This window comes from Tyto alba, unplaced genomic scaffold (genome assembly GCF_018691265.1).
Source record: "Tyto alba isolate M040663 unplaced genomic scaffold, T.alba_DEE_v4.0 Super-Scaffold_2, whole genome shotgun sequence".
Taxonomy (NCBI): domain Eukaryota; kingdom Metazoa; phylum Chordata; class Aves; order Strigiformes; family Tytonidae; genus Tyto; species Tyto alba.
The window spans coordinates 2,071,857-2,098,322 of NW_024881282.1; the positions used below are offsets into that span (position 1 = coordinate 2,071,857).

Below are 26,466 nucleotides of genomic sequence, written 5' to 3' on the forward strand. Positions count from 1 at the left end.
AAACCATCCCAGCCCTGATCACGCTCGCTCTCCGCACCATTTCTGGTTCTTTCTGGAGATGGAGAGAACTGCCCACAGCTTGGATGATTTCCCTTCTCTGGTCTTTGAATAGGTAGGATGTGCAGCTTGTGACAACAAGTTTGATCACCCTTTTAAAATGCAGCATTTCAGTGCAGTCAGACTTTCCCCAAGCATGTTACGGCTGGTTTTAGGTTTGACGGTCCTGAATAATTCCAGATGATTAGCAAATATCATCATCTGCCTGGCTACATCCCTTCCAACATAATCCATAAAGCTGGTAAACAACAGGAACTCCCTGGCAACCTCCCCCGTATTGTGGGACCAGAAAGTTTTTAAGTGAACTCTCTTATATCTCTATAAAGAAGGCAGAACATGGGGAAATTCTGGAGCAAGCTGCTGATCAACTGTATCATGCCAGATGAAGAGTTTTGGTTGTGACAAATGAATCCACTTTTGCGAAAGCAGGGTTACAGTATGGACAGCCGCTCTTACACAAGGCACGGGAACACAGTAGCCTGTTGACTAGTCCAAGGACATTAAATCTGTATCATGTAGGAGAGGTATGAAATCACACGAATCATCAGTAGCACAAATTTGGGATATTTAGTATCACAATTAATCATAACAAAAAGCAAGAAATTAATTTCTTGCAGTTGCACAGCAATGCTACAAGCCCAAACTGCAACAACATGAAATACAAGTGACAGATTGAGCTGTCACTGATGACATCAGGCTCAGGATCTGTCATAAGTAGCAAACCCCATGTCATAGTTTCTACCAGCAAGCACAGATTTTTAAGCATTCAAGATTGCCAGAGGGAATATTAAGCACAGCACTAACCAAAATCAGCTACAGATAGCCAAGCCACACAGAAAAACGTTCATTAATCCTTCATGGGCAAGAGCAGGTATAGAAGGACTCGGCATTGTTCTTTTTTCTGGCAGATGAAAAACAGATCTCAAAACCAACAAAGTGAAGTCATGTACCCAGGCACAAGGCAAGGAACTGCATTAATGGGATAGGGCCCGCGGTCCTGCTATGCACTGTCTCCAGGAAGCCGGTGTTTCATCCGCTGACTGCAAACAACAAAGTGAGAGCACGGTGACCCCGGTCGTGGCGTGACTCTCAGGCATCTAAGGGCAATCTCAACTTGGAGCAAAGACTGTGCTGCTACTGCATAAGGCACTGTTGCCATCATGTCTGGAATGCTGTACCTGCAGCTAGGTCAATAATTTAGGGATATAACCGAAAAGGATTCAAATAAGTATAGAAATAATCAAGACTGGAAAATCTGACAAATGAGAAGCTTTACAGAGCCTGATCTGGTTAAACACAACGCCGAGACTGATGTGGGCTGGGGTGGCGGAGGAGGAGTTAATGGGCAAGCTAAATTAACTTCATCTCAGTTGCTCAGACTGAAGGGGGTTTTTAGCTCGCTTTCTCAAGCAGATGTTTTTGTGAGATCAGATAACTTGGAGAACTTGGTATGTCTCAAGCCTCTTAGGTTGACCTGATGCAGCTCCTTCTCCTTGGACTGGCGGCCAAACAGAAAAGGTGACCCTCTGGTTACTGAGAGCACTGACACACAGTCCCTGCAACACAGAACGAACCTGTGAGGCAAGTGAAGATGACATCTCCTTCATTCGCCATTCCTCCAGATTTAACCATTCCCTGTGAACAGATCTAGCTGAAACCAAAAATGTTTTTTATAGAATCACAGAATGGTTCGGGTTGGAAGGGACCTTTAAAGATCATCTAGTTCCAACCCCTCTGCCACGGGCAGGGACACCTTCCCCCAGCCCAGGGTGCTCCAAGCCCCGTCCAACCTGGCCTTAAACTCTTCCAATGATGGGGCAGCCACAACTGCTCTGATCTTCCCCAGATCTTTCAGCCAGACCCATTCCCTACCTGGCTAACTGGGAGGCTGCCCAACCACAGTACAATGGAGAAGATGAAGACAAGTAGCAGGACAGGAGGAGACAGATTACTCCTTTCAGTAGCAGCACAACCCCACAAAGGGTCGGCGCAATCACATCGCCATAATTTGAATTTGTGAAGAAACTACTGACTGAAATGGTTAAACTTTGCTCAGTTTCACTATAGCCATTCATAATTCCTGAGCAAAAGTGAGATTAGATTGGTGAACTTCCCACTCTGCTTGAAGAAAACTTGAATGGGAAATGAAAACAACAAAAAACAAACAAACAAAACAAAAAAAACAACAAAGGCACAATCAAAAGACTTACAAATATTTTTCTATCTCCTTCCAACACCATTTCTGACAGTGGAAGTCCAACACCAGGACAACTGTTAGAATTTGCATGCAAGAGGCAGGCAGATGCTAATACCAAGACAGATCCATGGAGAATATCTCATGGATTGCAAGAGGAACCCATGAAATCAGAGATGAGCCCATCCCTGGGAACTTTCTACTCCGCTTCTTTCCATACTGTTTGATTTAGTGGCATTAGTGAATGCTTCAAATTCAGCTTAACAAGAGTTAACACCTCCAGAGAAAATGTTAGTAGTGGTGTGTCATACATGAAATATCCGGGAACGATATATATCAGAAATCCTATGTTTGTGCGGGAATTGGAGCAGGAAATGAAGAGGAGCTGGGAATTTAAAACTATTGGCACCTCCGATGCAAATACATGTAGATTGTAATTTAAAGCAAAACCCTTGCCTCCAAACAATGCTGGGGAAACATAAGTGACCTCTGATTTAATATTGAACTCCAAAAAGGGCAGAATAAACGTGTAGCTTTCCACAAAACACCTGGTGACTGCAGGAGGCTGGGTAGTAGCTGATTTCAGAGAAACATTTCTCTGAAGAATTAATATCTTTGTTATTTTTCCTAGAGCTTCTTTTTTTAGCGATACATCAACATACATTCAAAATTAGAAGCATGCCCAATAAACAGCAGCTGTGATTTTGCACCTTCCTATGCTGAAGCAGTATTTTGCTGACCAAATATTTAAACTGACAGAACTAATTACTGCTTTTTAAAGTATCCGGCAGACCAAAACAGAAATGGATCCCACATAATAACTTTTCTAGAACGATCCTTAAACTCCAGGCCAGCCAGCCAGCATATTAAACTGGAATCACAAAACAAATTCTGGGCACCCTCTACAGCTAGTTTTATCCTATTGTGCAGTTTGTCCTCTTTATCACACACTGAAAATGTGCACATACTGCAAGCGATCCTGGAGCAACAGGAGCACACGCGGATCAACAAATCTCTCACCAGTTTTTAAAGGGGTTTTCTTTCAGGTATTTTCCTAAAAAGAAAACAAACAAACAAACCCACCACGTTGTACCAAGCAGGGACAACCATTTTTTTAAAATGCTTTTTTTTGCTGAGAGCCCATATTTAAAAATGCTTATTCAATTAAAGAGCATCATGTGCATCCACCAAGACACTTCATTCTTGAGCCATATTTGAACCTGACCAAAGCAAATCAAACATAATCTATATGTAAGAAGTGCCATAGTTGACAAGCTGTATTTAAAAATTCTAAAAATTGTCAAGGGCAGTATTTTAAGTTCTGTCTTGAAGATACTACACACATAAAATTTTTCTTTACTAAAAATGTTACAGGGGAAAAAAAATTATTATAAAGGGAGAAATGAGCTGAAATTGCCATGATCAAATTACACAGATCTGATCCAATCAAGCCTTTCTAGATAATTAAAAGATGTTAGGAGATCATACATAATTTTTATTCACATATTGGAAAAGAACAGCAAATTCTTCTTTATCTCCAAATCCCATCCAGCTCCTCAGCCCTGAATAAACTAGTTCTGTAAGCAAACTAGTGAAAAACTTCAGACATAAAATAAGACAGCACATGCAGCAGCTGCTACAGCTGTCAGGAGCTGCTTTGGTAGGTCTCAGTCCTTTTGCTTCACCAATGATTTTGTAAACTCTGTTATTTGATTTCCCCAAAGAATTCTGACCATAAAGTTTGATTTTATTTCTATTTTGACTGAGTGACTCAAACAAATCACTTTCAATATGCAGGCAATTTCAAACACAACCTTGGACAGCTTTGCTCCTTAAAAGAAATGGACATTGAGAAATGAACTTCAAGTTACTCTCAGCGGTGTGAGTTTCACGTACTGCCCGAGTCGAAGAGAAGCACCATCTTCCTATCAAAACAGCCTTTTGGTAACATCATTCAGCTGGGCAATTCTGTCAGAGAGCACTTAAATACAGGCAGGAGAGCACTACGCTAGAAAAGCCAGGTATTGCTGGAACGGTGCACACGTGTGTGTCTGCAGGCAGGAGGGGGCTGTAATTTAGAGGAAGCAAGGTAGCAGAAATCAATGCTGTGAAATACGATGAAATTCTAAGCGTACATCTTGTGCTACCGCAAAAGCTAGTCAAAACTATGTTGCAGCAGCCATTTTAACTATCCAGTGGTTTTACTTAAAGATTAATATCGGCATTGCACACAATCAAGGATTCAACATCGCTGCTGTTTGCGTTTTCACACGTGTCACTACTTTGATATACAACTGGAAGCATGGAAGAGGCTGCAGCTGCAAGCAGAGCTGAGATTCACAGGGATGGAGCAGAGCGCTTGGCACCGTGTGACAGTCCCACGGGCACAGCACAGCAATTTGCTTCGGCCACTTTGACTTCTCGAATGAGTCTCTCCATTAAAGAGACATAAGGAAATTGTTAGACTGCAAAATGGCAAAAATAAAATAAATACTAATAAAAAAGAGAGACAAGTAAGTCTGTTCTCATGGATTTCAATGCAGCAATAGGTGCCATTTTATTACAAACTACTGAAACACATATTAACCTTTTAACAGTATATTACCAAAAATATGTACAACTTTATTTTGGTTGAGAAGTCCTCAGAAAAAATGGCAAAAGCTTCTTTTCAAAACAAATAATCCCAGAGTAAGCTTGAAAACAATGTTTTAAAGAAAGCATCCTACCCTGTAACTTGCTTTCCTGGTCAAGGATGACTGGAGCTTGAGAAACCTCAGTGCTGCAGTAAATTATTTTTCTGTTTTCCTACGGCAATCTTGCTTGCTCCACCCTCTGCTTCTTACGATCTGCTTTCAGCCACACCACACAGGCCATTAACATGGCCTACTTGGTAGAAAAAAGAAAGAAGAAATAAAAAAAGACTATCCAACACACCAATCAGGATCAGTGCATACAAAGCAAAGCATTTAGCCAGGGAAAAATCTGCTTGCCAGCACTGTTGGATATGAAGTTTAAACCCATTTTAATGGCCCTGCTTCCAATTCAATAAATTCTAAGCGCAGAAATAAAATACATTTATAAATATGACATGCTTACCATAGCAAACAAATGTTTCTCTAAGTTTAATTATTTTTGTTCCCTGTAAAAGTTTGAATTTTAAAGGACTATTTCACCATAGCCTTGTACATTTGCCAACACCATAAGTCACACTCATTTTTTCTCTGTATAATTAATCATATTCTCTTTTGGTGGCCTGACTATGGAATCTTGCATTTGTTTGTATTGAACTGAATCTTGATAAGGCTAAACTTAGCTAAGCCTAAACTAAACCTATGTAGAAATAACTTACACAAGCACAGACAAGATGCAAGCAGCCACACATCAAATCTGTAGCCCACAACCTGAGTAGGGGAGCAGAGTCATACCACACACAAAAAAACAGCTTTGCTGAGATATATGAATGAAGTTATCTACAAATGCAGATGAAATAATCTTTCCAGTTCACAGGTGTGTGAAAGCCTCTGTTGGAAGTTCCACATCCAATTTTGGGCACTGCTGTCCAAAAATAAAAACACAGTTTAAGATGAGGAGAGATCAGATATCGTGGGAGAAGAAGAAAAGGTTAAAAGAACAAAGTATTGAGTCTACAGGCTAATCAGGTCCAGAAGCAAGGTTCTAGATGATGCTGACATCCAGCCACCCTTATCTCCTGCCAGCTTCATCAGCAACCAGACAAGAAAATGATACAATTGCACAAAAACATAGGTTGACAAACTTGATCCCATGCAGTCCTGGTATTTGAACATGTTGACTGAAAACCTGAGCCAAATCTTCTGCTACACCAGCATCCATTACCCACGCTCCATCTTCAGCCAAATGTTGGAGCTCTCCTACGCACCACCCCACCCACACGGAAAGGACAGTCAACACCTATTTAAAAAGCCACCTCACCACCCCACCAGATCTCCCTTGCAGCTCTCCTTTGCAACAACAGCCATAAAAGTGTCTGCAGCACAACAGCTTCACCTCGCCGTAACTTGTACTTCACTGCTTCTATTTCACTTCTTGTCTCCATAAGTCACAAGTCTCTCCAGCTGAGGCCACTCTCGTGTCAGATGTGCAGTGCCTCACACAACAGGAACATTGCCCATAAAGGTATTTACTAGATGTCAGAGCAGTAAACCAAAAATACAACTCCACCATGAAACTACAATGAGATTAGGAAGTATTCCCTGCTGCTTTGAAGGGGAAGGACAGGGGAATTCTTGATCCTTAACCACAACACTGGATTTCATATCAGTGCTTTCAGAAAGTATTTGAAAGGGAAAAAAAGAAGTTAACAGCATTATAAAACAATAGCAAACAAACTTTCCGTCAAAAACATTTCCCTAATGGAGAACGTTCAAAAACCCTCCGAAGATTGGCAAGATAGGAAACAGCATATAAATTACTATATAGGATTGCTACTAATGAGCACTGCACAAGCATAAATATTACCAAAATGCAAAAATACATCACAGGCATACACCATAAAATCCATTTTAAAATCCCTGGAAATGCTCAATTGTAAGTTGTTTGTTTACCTGTGATAAGTATGTGAAGCCACAAATATCACGGGGGTTTTGTCAGCACCTCATTAAGTTCATAACTTAATTGGCCTTACTTTTGTCTCTTTTTCTAATGAAAACTGTCGTGAGGATGGATTTTCAGAAATGACAACACTGACATGGAAAATACATCCTGCAGCATGGCATCATTTTGCAAGAACACACTCAATTGGAGGCCCATGAAAAACGCATCAGCTCCTTTAGCTTACTGACTCAGAGCACGGATCACCCTGCGTTGCAGGAAATTAATTTTTGACTTTTTATTTAACATGGAGACACCTGCCTTCAGGAAGTAACTGACAGAAGCTGACACCAGCAGCAAGACAAACTGCAAACTTATTTTCATCCTGTTTAAGGCCAGCTTAACACTAATGTTGGAAGTTTTTATGTTTATTATTAAAGTAGGAATACTTAACTGAACAAGCATGGTGGTTGTTTATAGTGCCATCGGTGTATGCACTGCTGTATGGGAAGAATTGGATGGGGTGCTGACAAGGTTTACAATGCATGAAACCAGTATGAAGTCTATTCAAACCTACACAAAATAACTGCAGGGGATGAGACTCTTAAGTTAAACAGGATAAAATAAGAGGAAGAAATAAAAACTTTATTTCTTCACCTAAAACAGAAAAATTGTGTGTTTGGCAGACTTTGTACAGCACAAGGGTTTGCTTGGTTAACTCTGTTCTGAGCACAGCCAGCATAGTTAAATAATATATTTGACATTAAATCTAGCCTTATATGTATCACGTAACCTTGAGCACACTCCTGAGAAATACAAGACTCTCCACAACACAAAGTGGTGAACTGTTTAGTGACTTCCTCACCTCTTGGTTCAACACAACATCAGGAAACAGAGCCCATGAGTCCCAGCTCATTTCAGATTATGAAGAGACACAGGAGAACAGACAACAGTCCTGAGAGAGAGCAACGCCCTCTGAAAGTCATTCAGAACTGCTTCTTTCTATTCTATGCCTATTCTATACTAAACAGTAAAAATTGATCCTTAACTACAACTTTTTTTGCTTAGCCTCAAAGCCATGCCATTAAACTCTTACATGAAGCTTAGCCTTAAAATAATTCATATTAAAAGAAGTATTTGATGAAGATTTGTTAGTATTTCATATACTAACTACATCAATTGTATTATTATCTATCCAAATATAATATAAATAGTAAGATGTGAAATAAATGCTTTAAAACTATGCTTTAAAGGAGAGGACAAATATTCCCCTCCCATCGATAAATACCTTCGGTATTTCAGTTTATTTCAGTCACAGTGGCGTAGCTGTCTTTGTCATTATTTCTTTTAGTTATCTGATTTCATGCATCAAGGCAAAGGAGATTTCCTGTAGGAATTGTAGGATATTTTTATCCTCCAAATAGAGCACTTCGTATCATGCAGGAATCGTGCAGTGCACACCTGGACCTCGCAGCGGCTAGCTCTCACACAAAGGCTGGCGTTCCTCCAGAAGATCAACCCCTGGTCTTTGCCACCATCCATACCTCCGATTTCATACTTACACAATCAGCTATGTATGAGAAGTCGTGCAGCCCCGAAAACACCTTTTCTCTAGAGTTAATAAAATCTCCATGTTTTTGCCATTCTGCTTAAATCTACGCTTTTGCACAGGGCTGCGGAAAAGTCATGTTCAGCACTCTGAGACTGCACCCATCCTGAGCACAAGTCCCCATGATTATTGCCAACTTCCTTTGCTTCACCCAGCAACTGTAACTCCCCTCCCTACAATCTAGCCATAACCCTGCTGCGAGATCATCTTGCTCTTCTTTAACCATAGCTAGATACCTGCTTGAAATACAAGCTTCTCCCTCACATCTTTGGAGGTGAAATTACAAAATTCATTTCAAAGCCATCCCATTTACAACCCATTTTCTCCTTCTGACTCATCACTAGAGAATAAAGCTTTTCCCGCGGTTGTTCTTGTCCAGTCAGTCCTTTTTAGTTGCCATCCTCACAGCTAGACACCGGTCAACCTTCTCTCGCAGTTTCCAAAACAGGTTCTCACTTCTGCTTCAAAGATTTGACATCTGTCCTGGACTATCCCAGATTTTTCATCATCTGAAGCAGGGATTTAAGTCACTTGGCAGAGCTCGCCTACTGTACAGCTTCACATAAGCGTCTGCTGCTGAGAAATAACGTTTAAATACACTTCTCTCCCCCCATCATGCTTCCACAGACTTTGAGGTACCAGCCAGACAAATCACGACGCTTTGAAACACAGATGGCAAAAGGACTCGGAGAAAAGGGCTGCTGAAGAGCAATCCCAGAAGCAGCCACCTTCCCCCAGCACTGAGGATATACTCTTCGTGCAGCAACACCTTTGCCTGCTTCCTTCCCAGTGAGAGGCAGCTGGAGAAGGCTCTCTGGGGGCACTGGGGAGCAATCCAGTAAACAGCTGGGCCAGTCTGAGGGCTTAATGGCCTCTCACATCATGTCACCATCCAGGGAGACCCACCACGTTGCTGGTCACCTCCTCGGGGCTGCCACTCCTGCACAAAGATCCCCTCACTCTAAACCCACCCCCCCCCAGCAAATAGCACCCACCTTCCTCCCTTTCTCTGCCAACTCCCCCAGAAATAAGCATCCCACCCACTAAGTTCCCTCTCCTACAGACACCCCCCCCCAGCAATCAGTACCCCCCACCCACAAATACCCCAGCAGCAAACACCCCAGCCCCCGATCTCCCCCAGCAACAAATAAACCAACCTCCCCAAAGTATACCCCCAGCTCCACTCAGGGCAGAGCACCCCCTTTGTACAGGGCACCCCAACCTGCCCACACAAGGGTGGCCCCTCTCCTCTGCTGCCACCTTTCAGCAATGAGGACCTCCTTCCCCTAATCCCCCCAATAACTACCACCCCTGCCTCCAGAGCCCCCCAGTAACGAGCACCCCCTCCTTCCAGAGCCCCCCCCAAGCTGACAACGAGACCCCCCAGGCCCGCAGCAACGAGCATCCCCCCTCACACCCTGCAACACTCAGCATCCTTCCCCCGCCTCTGTTGGCTTCTGTCCCCCTTCTGTCCCCCACGACCTCCCCCCTTCCCCTACCTACCCCATCCGCATCTTGGAGCCGGACTGGCCGCCGCCACCGGGCAAAGGGGGCCGCGGCGGGAGACGGCCGAGGTGCAACTGCTTCTCCAGGGCCGACATAACGACGAACGACACGCCAACACACACGCAAGGACACACCGCGGAACGAACACCCCCCACCCACCCCTTCCAGCACCCCAAACCACCCCCGCCGGCCCCCGCTCCGCACCGCCCCACCGGAAGCAGCCTTTCCCCCCCTCTTCCTCCTCCTCCTCCTCCTCCTCCTTCTCCCCTCACACAGCGCCGCCGCGCGGCACCACGGGAAGCGCAGCCGGCGCCCTCCCGTAGCCTTCTGGGAAACGTAGTCCGCCTCGCCGTTGCGGTGGGGCGGCGGCGCGGTGCATGACGGGAGTTGTAGTCCCGGAAGGGCGGGCTGCGCGCCCTCTGAGGGGGGAGTCCCGCTCCCGCAGAAGCGGGAAGCCGGGCGGGATGAAGCAGAGGAGGCTGAGGGCGATCGCCCTGGCGGGCTCCCGAAGGAGGGGAGGTGGGCTGCTCACGGGGGGGGTGGGTCTGGAAGGGTCTGGGAGCGACAGTGACGGTTGAGGAGTGCGCCTCAGCTCGCGGTTTGCTTCCCCACCCCGCTTCGTCTCCTCAGGTAGCGTCGACATCCCCGCTTCCACCAGCCTGCCGCCGCTCGTGGAGGGCCCGCTGCGCTGCTTCCTCCGCTGCACCGTCTCCCGAGTAGTATGGACGGCTCCCAAACCGCCCGCTGCCTCCTTCTTCGTCCTCCTGAGGTGGTGGGGCGAAACCTCCGATGGCACCATCTTCCATCCCGCCTCCCGGCCGGGACAACCGGCAGAGAAAACCACCGCCCGCTATGCTGTCCGCTGTGGGCCCAGGCAGTTCGCTGCTTACCTGACAGGTAGACCTGCTTTGTCCTTATCGGGCAGTGCTGCGGGGAGGTCCGCAAAAGCTGAGGAGTTATTCACCCACCAAGTAACCCCAGCCCTCTTTTCACTTAAGGCTTTTTAGGTCATTTTCCTGATTGAGGAGGCTTTTGATCTCAGCTTGGGATTGCTGGCATCAGTCTCTCTCGTAGTCAGGTTTAGTACTCAGGTCTGCAAAGTGTTGAAGTCTCCTGTAGTCCCTGTAGTGTCAATATCTGATGATTTTTAGTATTGTACGTACCACATTAAGTAGACATTTCAGTGTTCTAAGGGCGTGAAGAATAGAAAGAGACTCAGATGAGTTTATAATATTATTAAGGTACTTAATTTAGTGAAAGATCTGCAGGAAGTTAATACAAGCCAGATGTCTAGAATCTGTCCATAAAACCTGTGCTTGTAGAATTACAGAATAGTTTGGGTTGGAAGGGACCTTAAAGCCCATCCAGTCCCACCCCCCTGCCACGGGCAGGGACACCTTCCCCCAGCCCAGGGTGCTCCCAGCTCCGTCCAACCTGGCCTTGAACCCTTCCAGAGAGGGGGCAGCCACAGCTGCTCTGGGCACCCTGTGCCAGCGCCTCACCACTTGTACAGGGAACAATTTCTGCCTTAGATCTCATCTAAATCTCCCCTCTGTCAGTTTAAAACCATTTTCTCTTGTCCTATCATAAGTAGTACTTATTTATCATAATTTATTATCAGATAACGATTCTTTACCTGCTGCCTCATTTATCATAATTTCATGATGTGACATTATGTTAACCTTTAGAATCTCTGTCATTTTAACAAAAGTTTTAATTGTGTTTAATTGTGACCATGTTGCGTGAGACTGAAATGAAGCTGTTTCTAATTTTCGCAGATATGGGTGTGCTTGTCCTGGAGGTAATGACCAAACTTGATCATCTTCCAATTGGCAGAGCTCAAATCACTGAACTGTCCCAGCTCTCTCCCAGCCATCCGATCAATGGGGTTTTCACTGTAGTTTCACCAACATCTGATAAACTAGGAGAGCTGCAGGTAGTCCTTATGTCTTTGCTCTTGATTATAAATTCTGTTGCTGTAGTACCAGTATAATCTGGTGTCAGGATCAAGCTGTACTAGGTAAACTGCAGACCTGGTCTCTGTCCAAGGCATTTGTGAACTAAGATAGAAGATGAAAAATTAATACTGACGGTGTTGACTCTGTTTTGTTCAGAAGGATGTGTGACATTGGTAGTTCAATTTAACAAAATTTGTAATCTCTGTGCTGAGAGTGAGTTTTAACAGCAGATTTAAAAACAGATACCTAATTCTAATACTTCTCCACAGCCTCACTGGGCTGAAATTGTAGAAGTTTTTGTAATCTGGGGTTAAGAAGATGGTGTTCTGTTTTGCAGCCCTGGCTCTGGACAATTTATGCTGAAAGAGAGTTGCCTGTTATTTGAAAACATGGAATGTGAAATAGTTGTAAATATGTCAGCTTTATGATGTTACATAACTGCTTGATATAAGTATTACTTTGTATAGAAAGGAACAGGTTTCCATAGCGTAACAAGTAAAGTTGAATACAGTACATGTTGCACTGAATTAGGAAAAGAACAAACTACTATTTTCACATTCTGTTTTTCAGGTCTCACTAGTTCTAGAGCCTCTGCCAGGACTGTATGACACTGGCAGCTCTATCCCAACCACAGATGCAAGCTCAGATACTGCTCCTGCTCAGGGAAGCAGCAAGCCGCAGTTTCTTGCTCCATCACAGCAGTCCCAGCAAACATGGGTGACTGTTGCTGACCAAGAGTCTGTCAACAATAGCAGAGCCCCAACTCCCAGGTATCTTTTTTTCCCCCTGACAAAACTCTGGTTTACGTTGCAGTTCACACACTTTTTTTGAGTAATGGCTTTTCACTTGTGAGTTATGGAATACTTGATCTTTTTTTTGAAAGTGCATTTTATATGAAATCCAGAACATTCAGCATGTCAGAGCTTACAGGGACAATTTCTTATCTGATATATATTTGCACCCTACATTGACTTAGTTCAAGCTGTGCTAGTTGGCACAAGAGGTGCCACAAATCTTTTATTTGCAGCTTGAATCAGTCTCTCTGATGGTATAAGTGGAAGATGAGGAGTCATTAAAATAACGTGTCGCATTTCTTTTTGGAGCATGTACTGAAAGGGGGCAGCTGCAGTGCCAGGGAGAATTTGAAGAGATTTGAATCCCTTTACTGATCCACTTTAGTTGTTACAGAAATAATGTTTCCTTTTTCAGTAGAGGAAAGGACCATTTGCTCTTTCAAGAGAACTCTGAAAACATAAAGGACATTTTTTCAGCTTCTCATCACCGTCTGATTTTACCAAATGAACGTTTGAAAGTGAATCCTTCAAATCAGCAAGTGTCATTTCCCACCAGCAGTGATCCTGAGGCACCTGCTAGAACAAACATGCGGGTGCTCTCTTTGCATAACCCAGCTACAAAAGATCTGCTTTCAGGTTTGTGTACAATTGGCATCATCTTTTACATTTCACAATAAATAGCTCTTGATATTTCAGGTGCCTATCTAGAGAAAAAGACTTAAGGAAAAGTGGTACTTCACACGCTCTCACTATATTATTTCAAACAGAAACTTGTAACAAAAAACTCTTTACTTAAAAACTATTGATTTAGTCATGCTGGAAGGTGGCTTGAGGGTCCAGATCAGGCAAAGTGTGCTGCCCTGGCAGTATGCTTGTTCTCTGACCTGGAGGGTTAAAGGAAAAGTAAGCTCAGCTTCACAGACTGTTTAATCTTGTCCATCAAAGATGTCCATCAAAGGTGACACTCATATTCAAACAGGTTTTGGAAGGGTTTCTGTGCCATTGGCGTTTTCAGATGGAAAATTATTTTCTTTCCATTACCTGCCAGTTAGCATCCCTTTTAGATCACAGACCACCTGGACTGGATTCAAATGAGCATCAAAGTAGGGCACATTTCCATATGTGTTGTCTGTTGAGTTATTTTTTGTATTTACAGAGGAGACCTAAAATTAGTCTGCTGTTGAGACATCGTAAGGTAACAAGCTACTCTTCCATAAATTAATCTTGCTGCTGTATCTTAATAACGCCCCTGTAATGCCTGGCTTGATGTGTGCAGATGAGTTATTTGTACAGCTCTGTGTGGGAGACTGATAGAGACTCACTCTCCCAGCTGTGCTGTCTGTTTTATGGTGTGTAGCACGCACTTAATCTCTACTGTGTCACGATCTCTTTATAACAGCAGAAAACAGAAGTTTCTTGACTGTAGCCGACACATTTATTGTGTTTACACATTGCTTTTCAATTGCATTTGAATGCCAAGATTTAATGCTTCTGTTTATTTCTCAGCTCTTTTGGATCAAGGCAATAAACTCCGTGATGCCATGGTTGTTTCTGCAATGAAGTCTAGCCCAGATATGGAGACTGAACTGAATGAAGTGCCTTTTATAGAGAGAGACAGTTTCAAAGCAACAGCAAAGTGAGCTTGGAAAAGGGGGAAGTCATATTAAGGTCCAAACCATACATTTTGAGACTTTACTAGGAAAACTTGAAATATTGAGATTCATGTGATGTGTTTTAGGATTATCATTAAAATGGGAAATTAATTTCTACTTGTTAATAAAAGCCTACGTTTTGTAAATTGATTTTAATCAGCATGTGGTAAGTCTTGATTTACATCATTGATTTTAACTTTGTTTCATGGCATATTTGTATTTAGTACGGAATTATCTGATAAGGAAATATTAAATGTTGATAAGGAATAAGAGTAATGTAAGAAACATAGCAAATTAAATGGTACTTCATCGCAGAGAATGTGTTTTCAAAGAAATGTAAGTAATTAGTGACCTAAATTGAGTACTTTTGCACAGTCTAGTTTACATCTCTTGGTGCCAAAATACCCATGAAAATTTGCATCTGTAACTGTTCTCAGAATTAGTAGTCATCATCTTCTTCCATATGATCTTTCTTAGCAGATTGAAAAAAAAAAAAAAGGGTTTGTGCCTTTTCAGCTTCTAACTCCACCTTTGTTTAGTAGTAGGCTTAGTAAGTGTTCTTAATTCGGTGACACTGAAAATTAAAAGTATTAAGACAAATGCATGTTTTTTTACAGGAGAAACTTCAATTTCTTAATTTTGGAAAAAGATTACCAATGTCTTTTGTTCCACTGTAAATCAGAAGATAATGTCATTGTCTGTGGTAGTCAGTGATGCTATTGCAAACACAATTTAAATTAGTTGTGCTCAAACTATTCCAATTTGTTTAAAAGTAGATGATTTAGGACTTTCCAGGAAAAATTGATGGAACAACATTTATAAACATCTTGCTTGTCTTTCTCAGGCCCTCTCACTTCTTGTTTGCAGCAGTTGTGCTTAAACTGCAAGATTGGGCCAACCTTTACGGTTGGACTCGATGATCTTAAAGGTCTTTTCCAACCCAAATGAATCTATGATTCTCTGACACATTGCAAAGTATAAGATTTTGCATGTTGCTTGCAGCAGATGGCAGGGTTGCAGGAAGTTTTTGTGCATCTGGAGGTTAAGCTACAAATTGGAGAAGGCTGTACATAATCTTTGATTTTTATCCTTGACGGATTAATCTTGAAAGTGCCTTAATATCTTTATTTTTCCTTTTACTGCTCTCTGTGCTGCAATTGCTCTTGTCCAGGAGCCCGAAAGGCTTGAACTCAAATTTTGTGCCCATTCCTGAAGATCCCCATCTCTTCTCATCTCAAGTCTCAGGTCAAAAATTTGACCTAAACTCTGAAGAGAGAGCAGTGCAGTTACTGTTGGGCAGGTGAGTGTAATGCGGTGGGGGTTACTGCAGATTTGTCCTTATTTGAGCACTTTATACTGAAAAATTGACTCTTCAAGTTCTTCACATTTCTGGAAATGTAACCAGTGAATCATATGTGCAAGTGACGGAGGTATTTTATACGGCAGCTTGCACTCAACTTTAATGTATGACAACCTAAACAGCTTCAAGTCCCTTGATATAAAAATTACATCAGAAAGATTAACTACAATCTTTAATGAGATTAAGTTATTTAATAGTTGTAACTGTTGTGCCCTAAAATGTTAAGAAGTATATAAAACAAGTACAAAGTTTCTTTGAAGAATTTGCAGTCTGTAAATCAAAAGCAGAGAGAAGCGATAGTTATTTTTAATCTTTCTCCAAATACTAAGTTGACCTTTTCCTCTCATTTTGTGAGGACTGGTAAGAGTATAAATTATGCTTAGGTTGTCTTTATCCAGATCAGGGATATGAAGTGTACAGCTTGTGTGTCCAATACAGTTCAAAATTTCAATTCCTATATCTTGTGCCCTGCGGTTTATCACTGGATGGCACTGCAGTGTTTGCAGATCATAAAATGGTTTTGAACTCACAGCACAGACAGAAAACCCTTAAACCAAACAAAACCCAACTTGTTCCAACCGTGTTGTAAAGATACTTGTATTTACTTACTCAGATATAGCTTGTATTTATTTTTTATTAGAGTTAACTGTCCTCAAGTACTAATGGTATCTTAAAGCATTCCAAAAGTTATAGTTATGGATAAATATTATAGGTAGATATTAATAGATATATTTTATGATGAGGGTCATCAAGTACTGGAACAGGTTGCCCAAAGGGGTTGTAGAATCTCCAGCTTTGGAGATATTAAAAGTCCGACTGGACAGTTTTCTTATTTTCATCCTCTGCCTTTGAGCAGGGGTTGGGCTAGATGATCTCCAGAATTCCCTTCCAACCTCAACTATTCCATGGTTCTACAGATACATATTCACACGTGCTTCTTTCACATTGGGTCCAGAGGTGTTATCACAAGGTAACCCATCAGGTTGGGTCACAGCCATGTATTAGGTTGGGCACAGTGCTCTGTAAGCACAGTTTGGCTGTATCTGGAGCCAGTATAGTGCAAATATAGAATAGACAGTATCGTCAGAATTCATAAGACATTGACTGCAGAACTTGCAACACTAAGTTATGTTTCTTTTTCTTGTGTCCACAGTGCTGATTTATCTCCTGGGCGTTTCTGGGATCAGACAGGTTCCCTTTTGGATTCTCTCTCTCTCGGGAGTGAGGTGTATGACAGTGAGCTCAATGATCCCCATTACGACCAGAGTCTGCTAGAGAGTCTTTTTTACACAGCTCCTGTAAGTGGAGATAAAAAGGAAGGTGCTTAATATGTAGTCCCCAAGTTGAAGAAAACCAGAAATCTACATCCAAAAAAAAAAAAAAAAAAAGCTACAGATTTCAGTACCAGTAAGGCTTAATAAGCGTTAAGTATCATACAGAAGCTTGTTGAGAACCTTGCTTAAAATGAATATTATTAAAAGAGTACTATTAAGACTACAAGGTCAAGCATTGACTTTGGAAATTGCTAGGATTGAGTCTGTCCATGAAGACTTTTTTTGTAAAACTCTGAAAAATGTTGATACAGTTTTACTTGTTTTGAATTAAGCAATCCACAAGTTATTTCTTCTTTATGTATCATGACCATTATGTATCTTTCTTGACAATGATAGTTAACTTCTTATGTGCATTATTTCTGTTTCAGAAATCTGATTCCAGTTTAAGTGATCTCCTCAGTGATGATGTTAACACCTCCAAAAAAGTAACCAAGACAGAAACTCTTAAGAAATCTGATCCAGTGAATCTCCAGAAAGATTCTAATGCCTTTGATCAGGATCAGAAGGTGACAGAAATTAAACCCAGGTAAATAGTTACATTACTGACTTGTTTTGCAGCATCTTGCTCATTGTAAGTTAGTATTAGCAAGAATCACACTATGTTGTCATGCTCCATCATTATCACACAATTCACTGAATAACCATTTTGGTGGGGAATTTTCATAGCATCACTGGGAATGATAGAGCATCCACATCACCCAGGCATTGCTATATGTTGTTAAAGAAACTATTGAGATACAATTAGTTAAAATCATGAGTTTGCCAAAAGTGCAGTAAGCCTAGTAATAAAGTTTTAAACTGTGGAAGTAGAAATGCTACCACCCGAGCGGGCCTCTTGACTGAACTCTCACCCTGTCTCTTGAAACCATCATCACTGTGTAACCTTCATGCTGAATTAGTCCCTGTGCTGAAAAAAGCAGGCTCCAGACTAGCTTTGTGCAGTTCCGTGGCCTTGTGTATGTCACAGATACGAAATAACTCACATCCTGTTATCTGTCTGCACAATGTCTCGAAGTGTATAAAATTTGTATCTGCTTTACAGGGACAGAGTTCACATCAGCAGGGTCTGTTTCTTTTCTGATCTATGTTCTCTCCTGTCGCTGTAGTAAATAAACTTCTGGTCTGATCTGATCTAAATTGTATTCCCTTTTTTTCATGACAGAACCAATAAAACAGTCCCTAAAAACCCAGTTATCAAGCTTTACTTGCATGATACCAGTTAGTATTAAGGTTTTATGACCTTTTTTTTTTCCTAATTCAGCTTCAAACAATTATTTCTGAAACTTTTCTTACAAATACTGCTATTTTTACATTGAGGTAAAATTCATATCTCCAGAGGTACCAACACAGAACCATTTACAAGTCAAGTCTTACAAATGAAGCACAAGTGAGATTTTAAATTATGACAAAAATCTTGTTACTGTTCCCCTGCATCAGTGATTTGTCCATGTGTATAACTCTATCTTCTCCCTTTTTTCATATATGACATTAATTTAAGTTTTTCTTTTTGAAGAGTTAAATGCATAAGATTTTTTCAAAACTACAACAATGTGAAACTTTGTTGCTTTTTTTTTCTTTTCAATTATGTACCCTAGATACTGGATATTGTAGGATTTATGTTACAGGGATAACCAAATCTGCTGTAAAAATTTTTTTTTTAATTTGTATTTTAACGAACTGTGAGCAGTTTTTAAATAATATCCCACCAAGCTACAATTTTCCCTTTATGGGGTTGTGTTAAGAATGTTTATGGAGTCCTAATTCTGAGTTTTATCTCTTCAGCTTCTCTCCTACTAGACCACTTGCTCCTCCAGAAGATCGCACAGAAGAAGCTCATGTCACATCCTTGAGTGTAAACAGATTGGCATTGCTGGAGCGAATACACCTAGCCAGAGTCATCATTGAAAGCTTGAAAATCCTTCCTGAGACCATCCAGATTACACCAAGAAAGAAAGGTTTAATAGGGAAGCCTCCAAGGCTTGTATCAGAAAATAAATGGTAAGGGGGATTGTTTCTCACCAACTCATTACTTGTGCCTTCAAGGTATATTGCTCTGAGGTCTGTTGTGTTGTCCAGCTTACCTCAGCTCTTCAGGCTTCTGAGGTCTTCCTGTTTCTCTGCTCCTCTCAGGAAACTGTATACTGTAGACTTCTGAAAGTTAGAGATGTGAATAATTTATTCTGATGTGGGCTCACTCAGGCTGTGCTTTTTCTGTGATTTTGAGAAGGTACAAATGTGCTTTGTGCATGGTGGTACACTGAAAACAAAAGTTTGTGGGTTTTTTTTGAGAATCTGACACATACGTAATATATTGAAGGAATTCATAAAATAGGTAGTTCAATTATTCTAAAAAAGTAGGGTAACAATAAATTGTGAATATGAAACCTGTCTGCTATGTTCAGTTTCATTATGTACATTAGATTCTTGACGGATTGTGATCATCCATTCACTTTTTTATTCCTAGTACCTTCTTTGTTGAGTACCACTTTCCTGTGGGAGCCTCCAAGGATGCAAAAGGACAGGTCTCCATAACAACAGAAGTAATTCGAATAGCTTCAAGTAAAATCACAGATGATGGTAAGAGCATTATTTTTTCCCCCTGGTATTTAGGTTTTTTGATTCCATCATCTCTTAGAAATTATTTAGTAGCATTTTCTATGTATTTTCTTTGTTGCCTGAAAAATACAGTATGATTAGTGGTACCACTACCAACAGAGTTGCTGTGCTGCAGGTAGTGGAATGCTCCTCTTGAGGAGGTAGCCAAGTGATTTTTAAAATATTTTTTTGCTTCCAAGTAGTCATATTGGGATTTAAAAATTTATTTTCCTATGGACATAATAGCAGGTCAGTAAGGCCATTCCTTCATTTCAACATAAACCCAATATTCCTTCTGCAATAGTATGAGGATGATAAAGTACTTTTAGAAATATCAGAAATACTTACATCTCAAAGAAATTTTTCCAGATGCTGAAGTATGTCACATAACATCTGCAAGAGCTCAGAGAGTCTGCTAGATCCAAGAAACCTTGAGTCCTCTGCTCAAATCAGTAAACATTAATCTATTTACAGAGAGTCACTAGTGTTTGTATTCCTGAGAACCACTTATGTTTCTCTAGTCAGTGATCAGAGAATGACGTGTGAGCAAGATCCTCTCTGCCCAGTCTTCCCAGATACTGGAATTCCACGGTGACTTTCAAATGCCTCTCCCCTATGGTCATTCATTGGCTTTGCATCTTTCTGGGTGGCACTTGAGAGGTCTGGGGGTAATTCTGAGTTCTCTTGTGTATTCTCCATTTGTGTCCAGACAAAACATCTAATTCTTCTGAACCTTAGCTCTTTGTAAGACAAAAATAATACAGCCTCCTGCACTTCGTCTTGTATAGTTAGATTCCAGCTCTGTGGAACCTAAGAAAGTAGATAGGGCTGAAAATAATTTGAAGAAGCTGTCAAGTCAATCCACTGTACCATTATCTTACCTGAGAACTGTTTATCTCATTTATTAAAGATGCCCAATGGGAAGAATTCCATAGCTGTCCCAGACAAGCTGTAGAAGTGCTGCATTTCATGTTAGAAAAGTTTCCTTATGTCTAACCTGAGTTTTTGTCATCACAAGAATACTTTATCCATTGTGAACAAAGAAAGCATACTGCTTCAGAAGTTACTGTACTTGTTCTTCTCTTTCCTAAACTACAGTTCATTTAGTCTTTTCTTACAGATATTACTTTTCTCCTGAACCCACGATTATTCTTGCAGCTCAGCTTTGACTCTCAAGATAAGTCTTGAAATATATTGCTCAAAATGAGACAGGATTCTCCCACTGAAGAGGGAAAAGTCTTACTGCATGCTAGGATGACAGAGACTTGGTATCAACTGTAGCCTTTAGATGCTATTACAATTTTAATTTTGTCGTGCTGCCCTTCTGTTATTTTCTGACCTTGGAAAATGAAGAACAATTTACTTTGGGCTTGGTGTTAGTATGTAATGCAAAATTAAATTATTGTGTGTGTAACAGAGCAGTCTCCACCAGAAAGTTTATTTATATTCACTTAATTTTGAATACTTGTCATTCCTGTGAGCAACACAACAAAATAAAAGTAGTAAATTACTTACAGAGTTGTAGCATAATTAAGTAGGTTGAAATCTTGGGAGATTCTTGTTGTGGCTTCCAGTGACAGCCCTTCCCCCTTCAGCTCCCAGCCTTGCTTGATCTCTGATTCTGGCAAGAGTGCAAATGGTTTCTGTGTGTTTGTCCATCCTTCTCAGAAGGGTTATCACTTTCCCCTCATATCTTCTGAGCTTTGTGTGTCTCTGCTCACCCTGCATGTTCTCTGCAGAGACTGAAGATTTCTCTGTTCCTGATCAAGCTCAAAAGACTTGTTAGCTCTGAATCCAGTTAAGAGCTCACAAGTCTCTGTCTTCCTTGCAGTGGTGAAATTTCAGCAGCGGTTTGTGTTCCCTGTCCATTTTGGTGGAACGATGGTAGAGCACTGGTGGAACTCTGACCTTGCTTTTAAAATCTACATGAGAAAAAGCACACAGAAAAAGGTACTTACTAAAAGTTGTTTATACTTTGTGTATTGAAAAGCAAAGACATTCTTTGCATTTCTGTTTCCTCCAAGTACTTACACAGGCAGCAGTGGCTTTTCTAAATTCCTGCAAAGCTTCATTGCAATTGCTGCCATCTCAACCATGAGAGGCAAAACAAAACGGCGTGGCTTGACTGAGCCATTTCTTAATCGACCATTGCCAGATATTATGAAGGGAAATGACATTAAGTGCAGATACTATAAACTGAACTAATTCCTGTTGGATTTTATCACCCAACTAAATGATTTTTCAAGTTCGAGACTGACAGGCAAAAAAAAATTGTCCTTCCCTCATCTTTGAAACTGATCTCTTGCTGTTTAAGCATATTGGATCAACTACAAGCATTAGTCTTCAGGGAGAACACAGCTTGTTTAACAATATAAGATGAGTTAATGTGGATGCAGTTGATATCATTACTCTGCCCAGGGCAAGGGGAATATCATGAGGTGTGAGAAACTGGTGTAACTTGTGCATTTGGGGGGAAAAAAAAAGCTTTCTTTTCACTAAAAATAGTTGTATGATCATCTGCATGTGATGAAGACAGTGAGAGGTGTTAGCTCAGTTTATGTTTTGTTTTAATCAACACCAAGGATATCTGCCCATCTGTTCTAATAGGAGGTTTTTTTTTAATGGGTGAATAAATTGCATCTTTAAGTATGGAAATTTTGCTCAGTTACTAGGATTTGGGCTGTTCATTTTTGTATTAATCTGGAACTGTTTACAGTAGGTACTGGGAGAATTGTCCTCATGAGACTTGAAACTGGAGCTGAGGGAAACTTTCCTACAAATCCCTGTTGGCACAACTAATGGTATAGGAGTGGGGAGGGTCAGTGGCTGACCATGGCTTCCCAGAAGGCTTTTGTTTCATATTATACTCTTAGTTCTTGAAACCTGACAGAAATCTTGCAAAATGGATTCTTTTTCTGCCTTTAGCCAGTGGTCGTTGGCTCAGCAGCACTTCAGTTATGCAAGGTTATTCAATCTGAGTTGCTCACTGTCAGCTGTGAAATACCTGTGGAAAAAGAGGGAGGTCAGACACAAGTTGGACCACTAAAGGTATGTGTTTTACCATATAGAGTTTGAGTTAAATGACCCGTTGTTACTTATTTTGGCTGGATGTTCTCTTTTTTTTTTTCCCCCTCCTTCCCTTAATTTTTCCTCCTCTTTCTTATGTTTCTTTGTTTGAATTTGCCAGGTCTCAGATATGAAGGTTTGTAAGACCAAGATCACACGAACCTCTTTTTTTCCTTAGAGTTTTGGAGAAATATTTTGAACCTCCTGCATGTCTAAGGATGTCACTGTGTGAAGTTTCCCTGTCTGCAGGGTAAAACGAGGGGTAGGGCTTGGTTACAGAAACCATTCTACGGACAGATTTTGAGTGGCACGTGTTCACTGCTGGTAGCTTTGGTTTCTGCTCCACATGTGACATGAGCTGAGGTTTCTCTTGCCACAGAGGCCTGATGCTCCCTGTCATTGCGACCACCTTGTCACTTCAGGAGTTCTCTTCTCCAGCCAGAATTTCTACCAGTGTTCTCAACTTGTGATTGAAAAGGATTAACAGTCTTGCTCAGCACATTTGAGAGATTTGCCAGTTCTGAGGATAAACAGCTCTCTAGATTAGCAAGTAAAGGTTTAAAAGAGTATTCGGGAATTTTACATTCAGAGCTGCAAAATTATTCCCAGAGAATGTGAGCATGGACTGCTTGTGTCACTTTGTAGTTCACGGGATGAGTGATGTTCTCTGTCACAGGATCTGTGAAACTTCTTCCAGAGAAGCCGTTCAGCAGAGCTGCCAGTAGAGGAGCCGCAGAAGGGTGAAACATAAAATGTAGAGGTTAAGTGTGGGAGGAGTTAACAGAAGGCAGGGAGGAGAAATGGTGTGTGGTGCAGGAGAGAATGGAGTGGAACAGGGTGTGAGGAGAAAAGTGGAAGGAGGTGTTGTGGGGAATTAATGAACTGAAGTTCAGTGCAAGAACTTGTGGAAAGGGAAGCTAATACTCAAAGAAAACTGTTGCTCTGTCTCTTAGGTTTCATTTGCTCAGTGTGATATCTGCCTATCAGCAGTACGTGTGTGTCCAGCTACTCTGGCCAGGGCATAGAGGATAAGAGATGTCAGCTATTGAGTCCACTTTCCATTTCTTGTTTTTTTTTTCTGATGGATGGCCTTGAACTCATCTTTGGACATGTTCTTTACGCCCTTTAGTAGCAGATCTTCTAATCTTTTGGGATCTTTTGCCGCGATATCTTGTCCCATCCCTCCTAAGTGATAGGCAAAATTCTTGACTGATTATTTTGGTTTCCTTGTTTGGGCATTTTATGCCTCCAGTCCTTTTCTTTATCCTGTTACCTTATCTTCTGGGCTTCAGTTTGTTCCTCCCCTTGTTGCTGTCTTGTCATGGGAATGCATCCAGCAGATCTATGATACTCTGTAGCAATTAACACTTAGAATTCCTTTAACCCTTGTTCTGGTGTTTCTTTCATTTCTTTCACACGCACATTTTCATTCATAGCAATCTAACTATTTCTCTTGCAAATCTTGACAACATGAAGAGGCAATTCAAACATAGGACAGAGTGTTAAAAACCAAATAAGCCAAAAAGCCCAACCTCAAAAAAAAAAAAAAAGACAACAAATGCAGTGGAATATGTAAACCACTGGAGAGAAAAAGGAGGAGCTCACGAAAGAGGAAGGAGTTAGGGACAGCTAAAATCAACAGGGAATGTAAAAGTGAAAGAGCAGTAGAAGAAAAACATTCTAGAGAGAAACATTTCTTTTTAATAATTCTTCTCAAGCAGCAAGTGCTGGAGCAAGGTGGAGCAAATGACAGTTGTGATACTTTGTCCCTGTACTTTTCACCTTGGTGAGGTAGGTGTTCATTTTTCAGTCAGCTTTGTGATTGGTTTTAGTTTTTACCTTTATTCAGCTTCAATTGTATGGTTTTGTACTCGAGTTACTGCTTTCTTTGATAAAACTGCAGGTAGTTTATTTTACAGTGACAGCTGCAGCTTGTAACCAGCACATGCCTGAAGGTGAGCCTTCTGGGTGATGATCTAACACGGCTCCTGAACAAAACACGCAGTGCATTTTCCTGAGTTGATGTTGCACCCTCTTGCCTTTATATGGGGCACGGCTTCTGATCAGCCTGCTTTGCCTTCCACAACACAGGTATCCTTAGAGCTGGCGGCTGACAACAAAGACTTCACCCGCACCGCTGCCAGGTCGGCTGTGGCTGCGCAGCGAGTCCCGGCTCATGCCGTAAGAAGTCCCCGGCTAGAGTTCCAGGAGCCCAACAGGAAGAGTGTAAAAGCAGAAAGCCCTCGCTGCTTGAAACTTAACAATGGTGGGGACTCACAGAAGACAGGAGCAGCCAGCATAAACCTCCCGCAGCCACCGCAGGCTGTGCCAACCTCCGTAGCCCGCAATCTGATGACACAAATAACTGCATCTGAAGAGGATGGGTTATTACTGCATGTGCTGTTGATGGTGCCTGATGGAAAGGATTTTGTTGTTGAAGACTACGGACTCCACAGTTGTTGTAACGTTTATTTAAACTGCAAGCTGCTCAGCACTGAGGAGGCAACGAGATCTGCTGTTGTTTGGGGCACAACACAACCTGCCTTTAATTTTTCTCAGGCAAGTCGCAAGTCTTCCGCTTAGCACTGATTCAAATGTGCTATTCCACACTGACAAGCATATTTCAAAGAGAAGTTACTTTTATATAGGTAGGAACTTCTCCGCTTGGCTCTGTCCAGTATGTTGAAAGTATTTTCAGTATTGTATTGTCTGCATTGCACAGTTTGAAATGCAGTTCCTTGTATCATCTAAATAATAAATGAGATTTTTGAAGTATGAAAGAGAAATAGTCAGAAAAGTCAACTGTTTTTCAATTTTAACCTAAACTTGTCCTTTCTTCCATTTTGGAAAGAAAACATATTGTTGATGGCATCCTAATATGTAGATGTAGAATTATTTTGTTTGTTCCATTGCTTGGCATTCTTTTTCTTCTCAATGGATATATCAGCACAGAAGTGTGAGTTACTGTCCTAACATGGGCCAGAGACTTCCCCCAACAAACAGCAGAATTTCAGGCATTTAATCATGTTATGACTTTGTAATTGATTTATGGATCTTTTTCTTTGGAAATGTCAGGATGCTCCACTGCATTTGTTTTCTTTTTAATAGTATGTAGTGATTTGTGAGACTCCTTAATTTTCAGATGAAAGGGTGAAATGTAGAACCATAGCAAAAGACATCTGAAGCAGTTGTTTGAAATTTATTTATCTGTTGTTTAGTAAACAGGTGTTTAAAGTTAAAAGCAATGTTTTTTAACATCAAATATTGTCTTATGTTAAAATTTATCTAAATTACATTTATTTTCCTGGCTAGCTCTGTTTTCCAAGCCTACCAGTTTTCTGTTAGGCAAGTATGCATTTAATTTTTAATTTCTGTATTTAAAGAGCACAGTTCTATAGACTGGAATAATGTAGCGTTACCAGAATGCTCTGTACTTAGCAAATAGCTTCCCATGTATTCTGTGTACTAATTCTGCATTAAACTCTTCCAGGTGATGCCTTTTTCATTGACTTCCAAACACTTGGAGCGGCTGAGGAACAACGTCATGATTATTGAAGCATGGAACAAGATGGGAAGCCCTGGCTGTGACAGACTGCTAGGATTAGTGAAACTTCCTCTGCATCAGTTTTACATCTCATTCAAGTAAACATCTTTGTTTCATATTTTATTGGGTTGGGAAATATTCCTAACTGGTGCTCAGAGAAAGAAGTTGCGGGTGGCGTCTGCAGTTTGCGTGGGAGGGTTCTTAATTATCATTTATAGCAAAAGGTAT

The 26,466-nt window shown here is 41.2% G+C and overlaps 2 protein-coding genes across 9 annotated transcripts in view; one reads left to right on the top strand and one right to left on the bottom strand.

Annotated features, from left to right (window-relative positions):
* PPME1 (protein phosphatase methylesterase 1) overlaps positions 1-10,103 on the bottom strand; it is a 34,197-nt gene extending 24,094 nt beyond the window's left edge. Inside the window, exon 1 of the mRNA XM_032990803.2 lies at positions 9,933-10,103. Coding sequence (XP_032846694.1) covers positions 9,933-10,030 — 98 coding nt within the window. The 5' untranslated portion in view covers positions 10,031-10,103. The remainder of the gene's footprint in view (positions 1-9,932) is intronic.
* Positions 10,104-10,347: 244 nt separating this feature from the next.
* Positions 10,348-26,466, top strand: part of C2CD3 (C2 domain containing 3 centriole elongation regulator) — a 51,289-nt gene continuing 35,170 nt past the window's right edge. For 5 of the 8 annotated variants that reach the window (XM_042792753.1, XM_042792758.1, XM_042792755.1 and 2 more), the window contains exons 1-15: positions 10,348-10,454; positions 10,566-10,832; positions 11,714-11,871; positions 12,464-12,663; positions 13,103-13,323; positions 14,194-14,323; positions 15,511-15,639; positions 16,853-16,997; positions 17,402-17,559; positions 18,816-19,031; positions 19,498-19,610; positions 21,460-21,578; positions 22,554-22,676; positions 24,786-25,253; positions 26,185-26,336. In XM_042792753.1, the coding sequence (XP_042648687.1) occupies positions 10,400-10,454; positions 10,566-10,832; positions 11,714-11,871; positions 12,464-12,663; positions 13,103-13,323; positions 14,194-14,323; positions 15,511-15,639; positions 16,853-16,997; positions 17,402-17,559; positions 18,816-19,031; positions 19,498-19,610; positions 21,460-21,578; positions 22,554-22,676; positions 24,786-25,253; positions 26,185-26,336 (2,654 nt within the window). In that variant the 5' untranslated portion in view covers positions 10,348-10,399. The remainder of the gene's footprint in view (positions 10,455-10,565; positions 10,833-11,713; positions 11,872-12,463; positions 12,664-13,102; positions 13,324-14,193; positions 14,324-15,510; positions 15,640-16,852; positions 16,998-17,401; positions 17,560-18,815; positions 19,032-19,497; positions 19,611-21,459; positions 21,579-22,553; positions 22,677-24,785; positions 25,254-26,184; positions 26,337-26,466) is intronic. The other 3 variants (XM_042792754.1, XM_042792756.1, XM_042792759.1) reach the window with 2 other exon arrangements.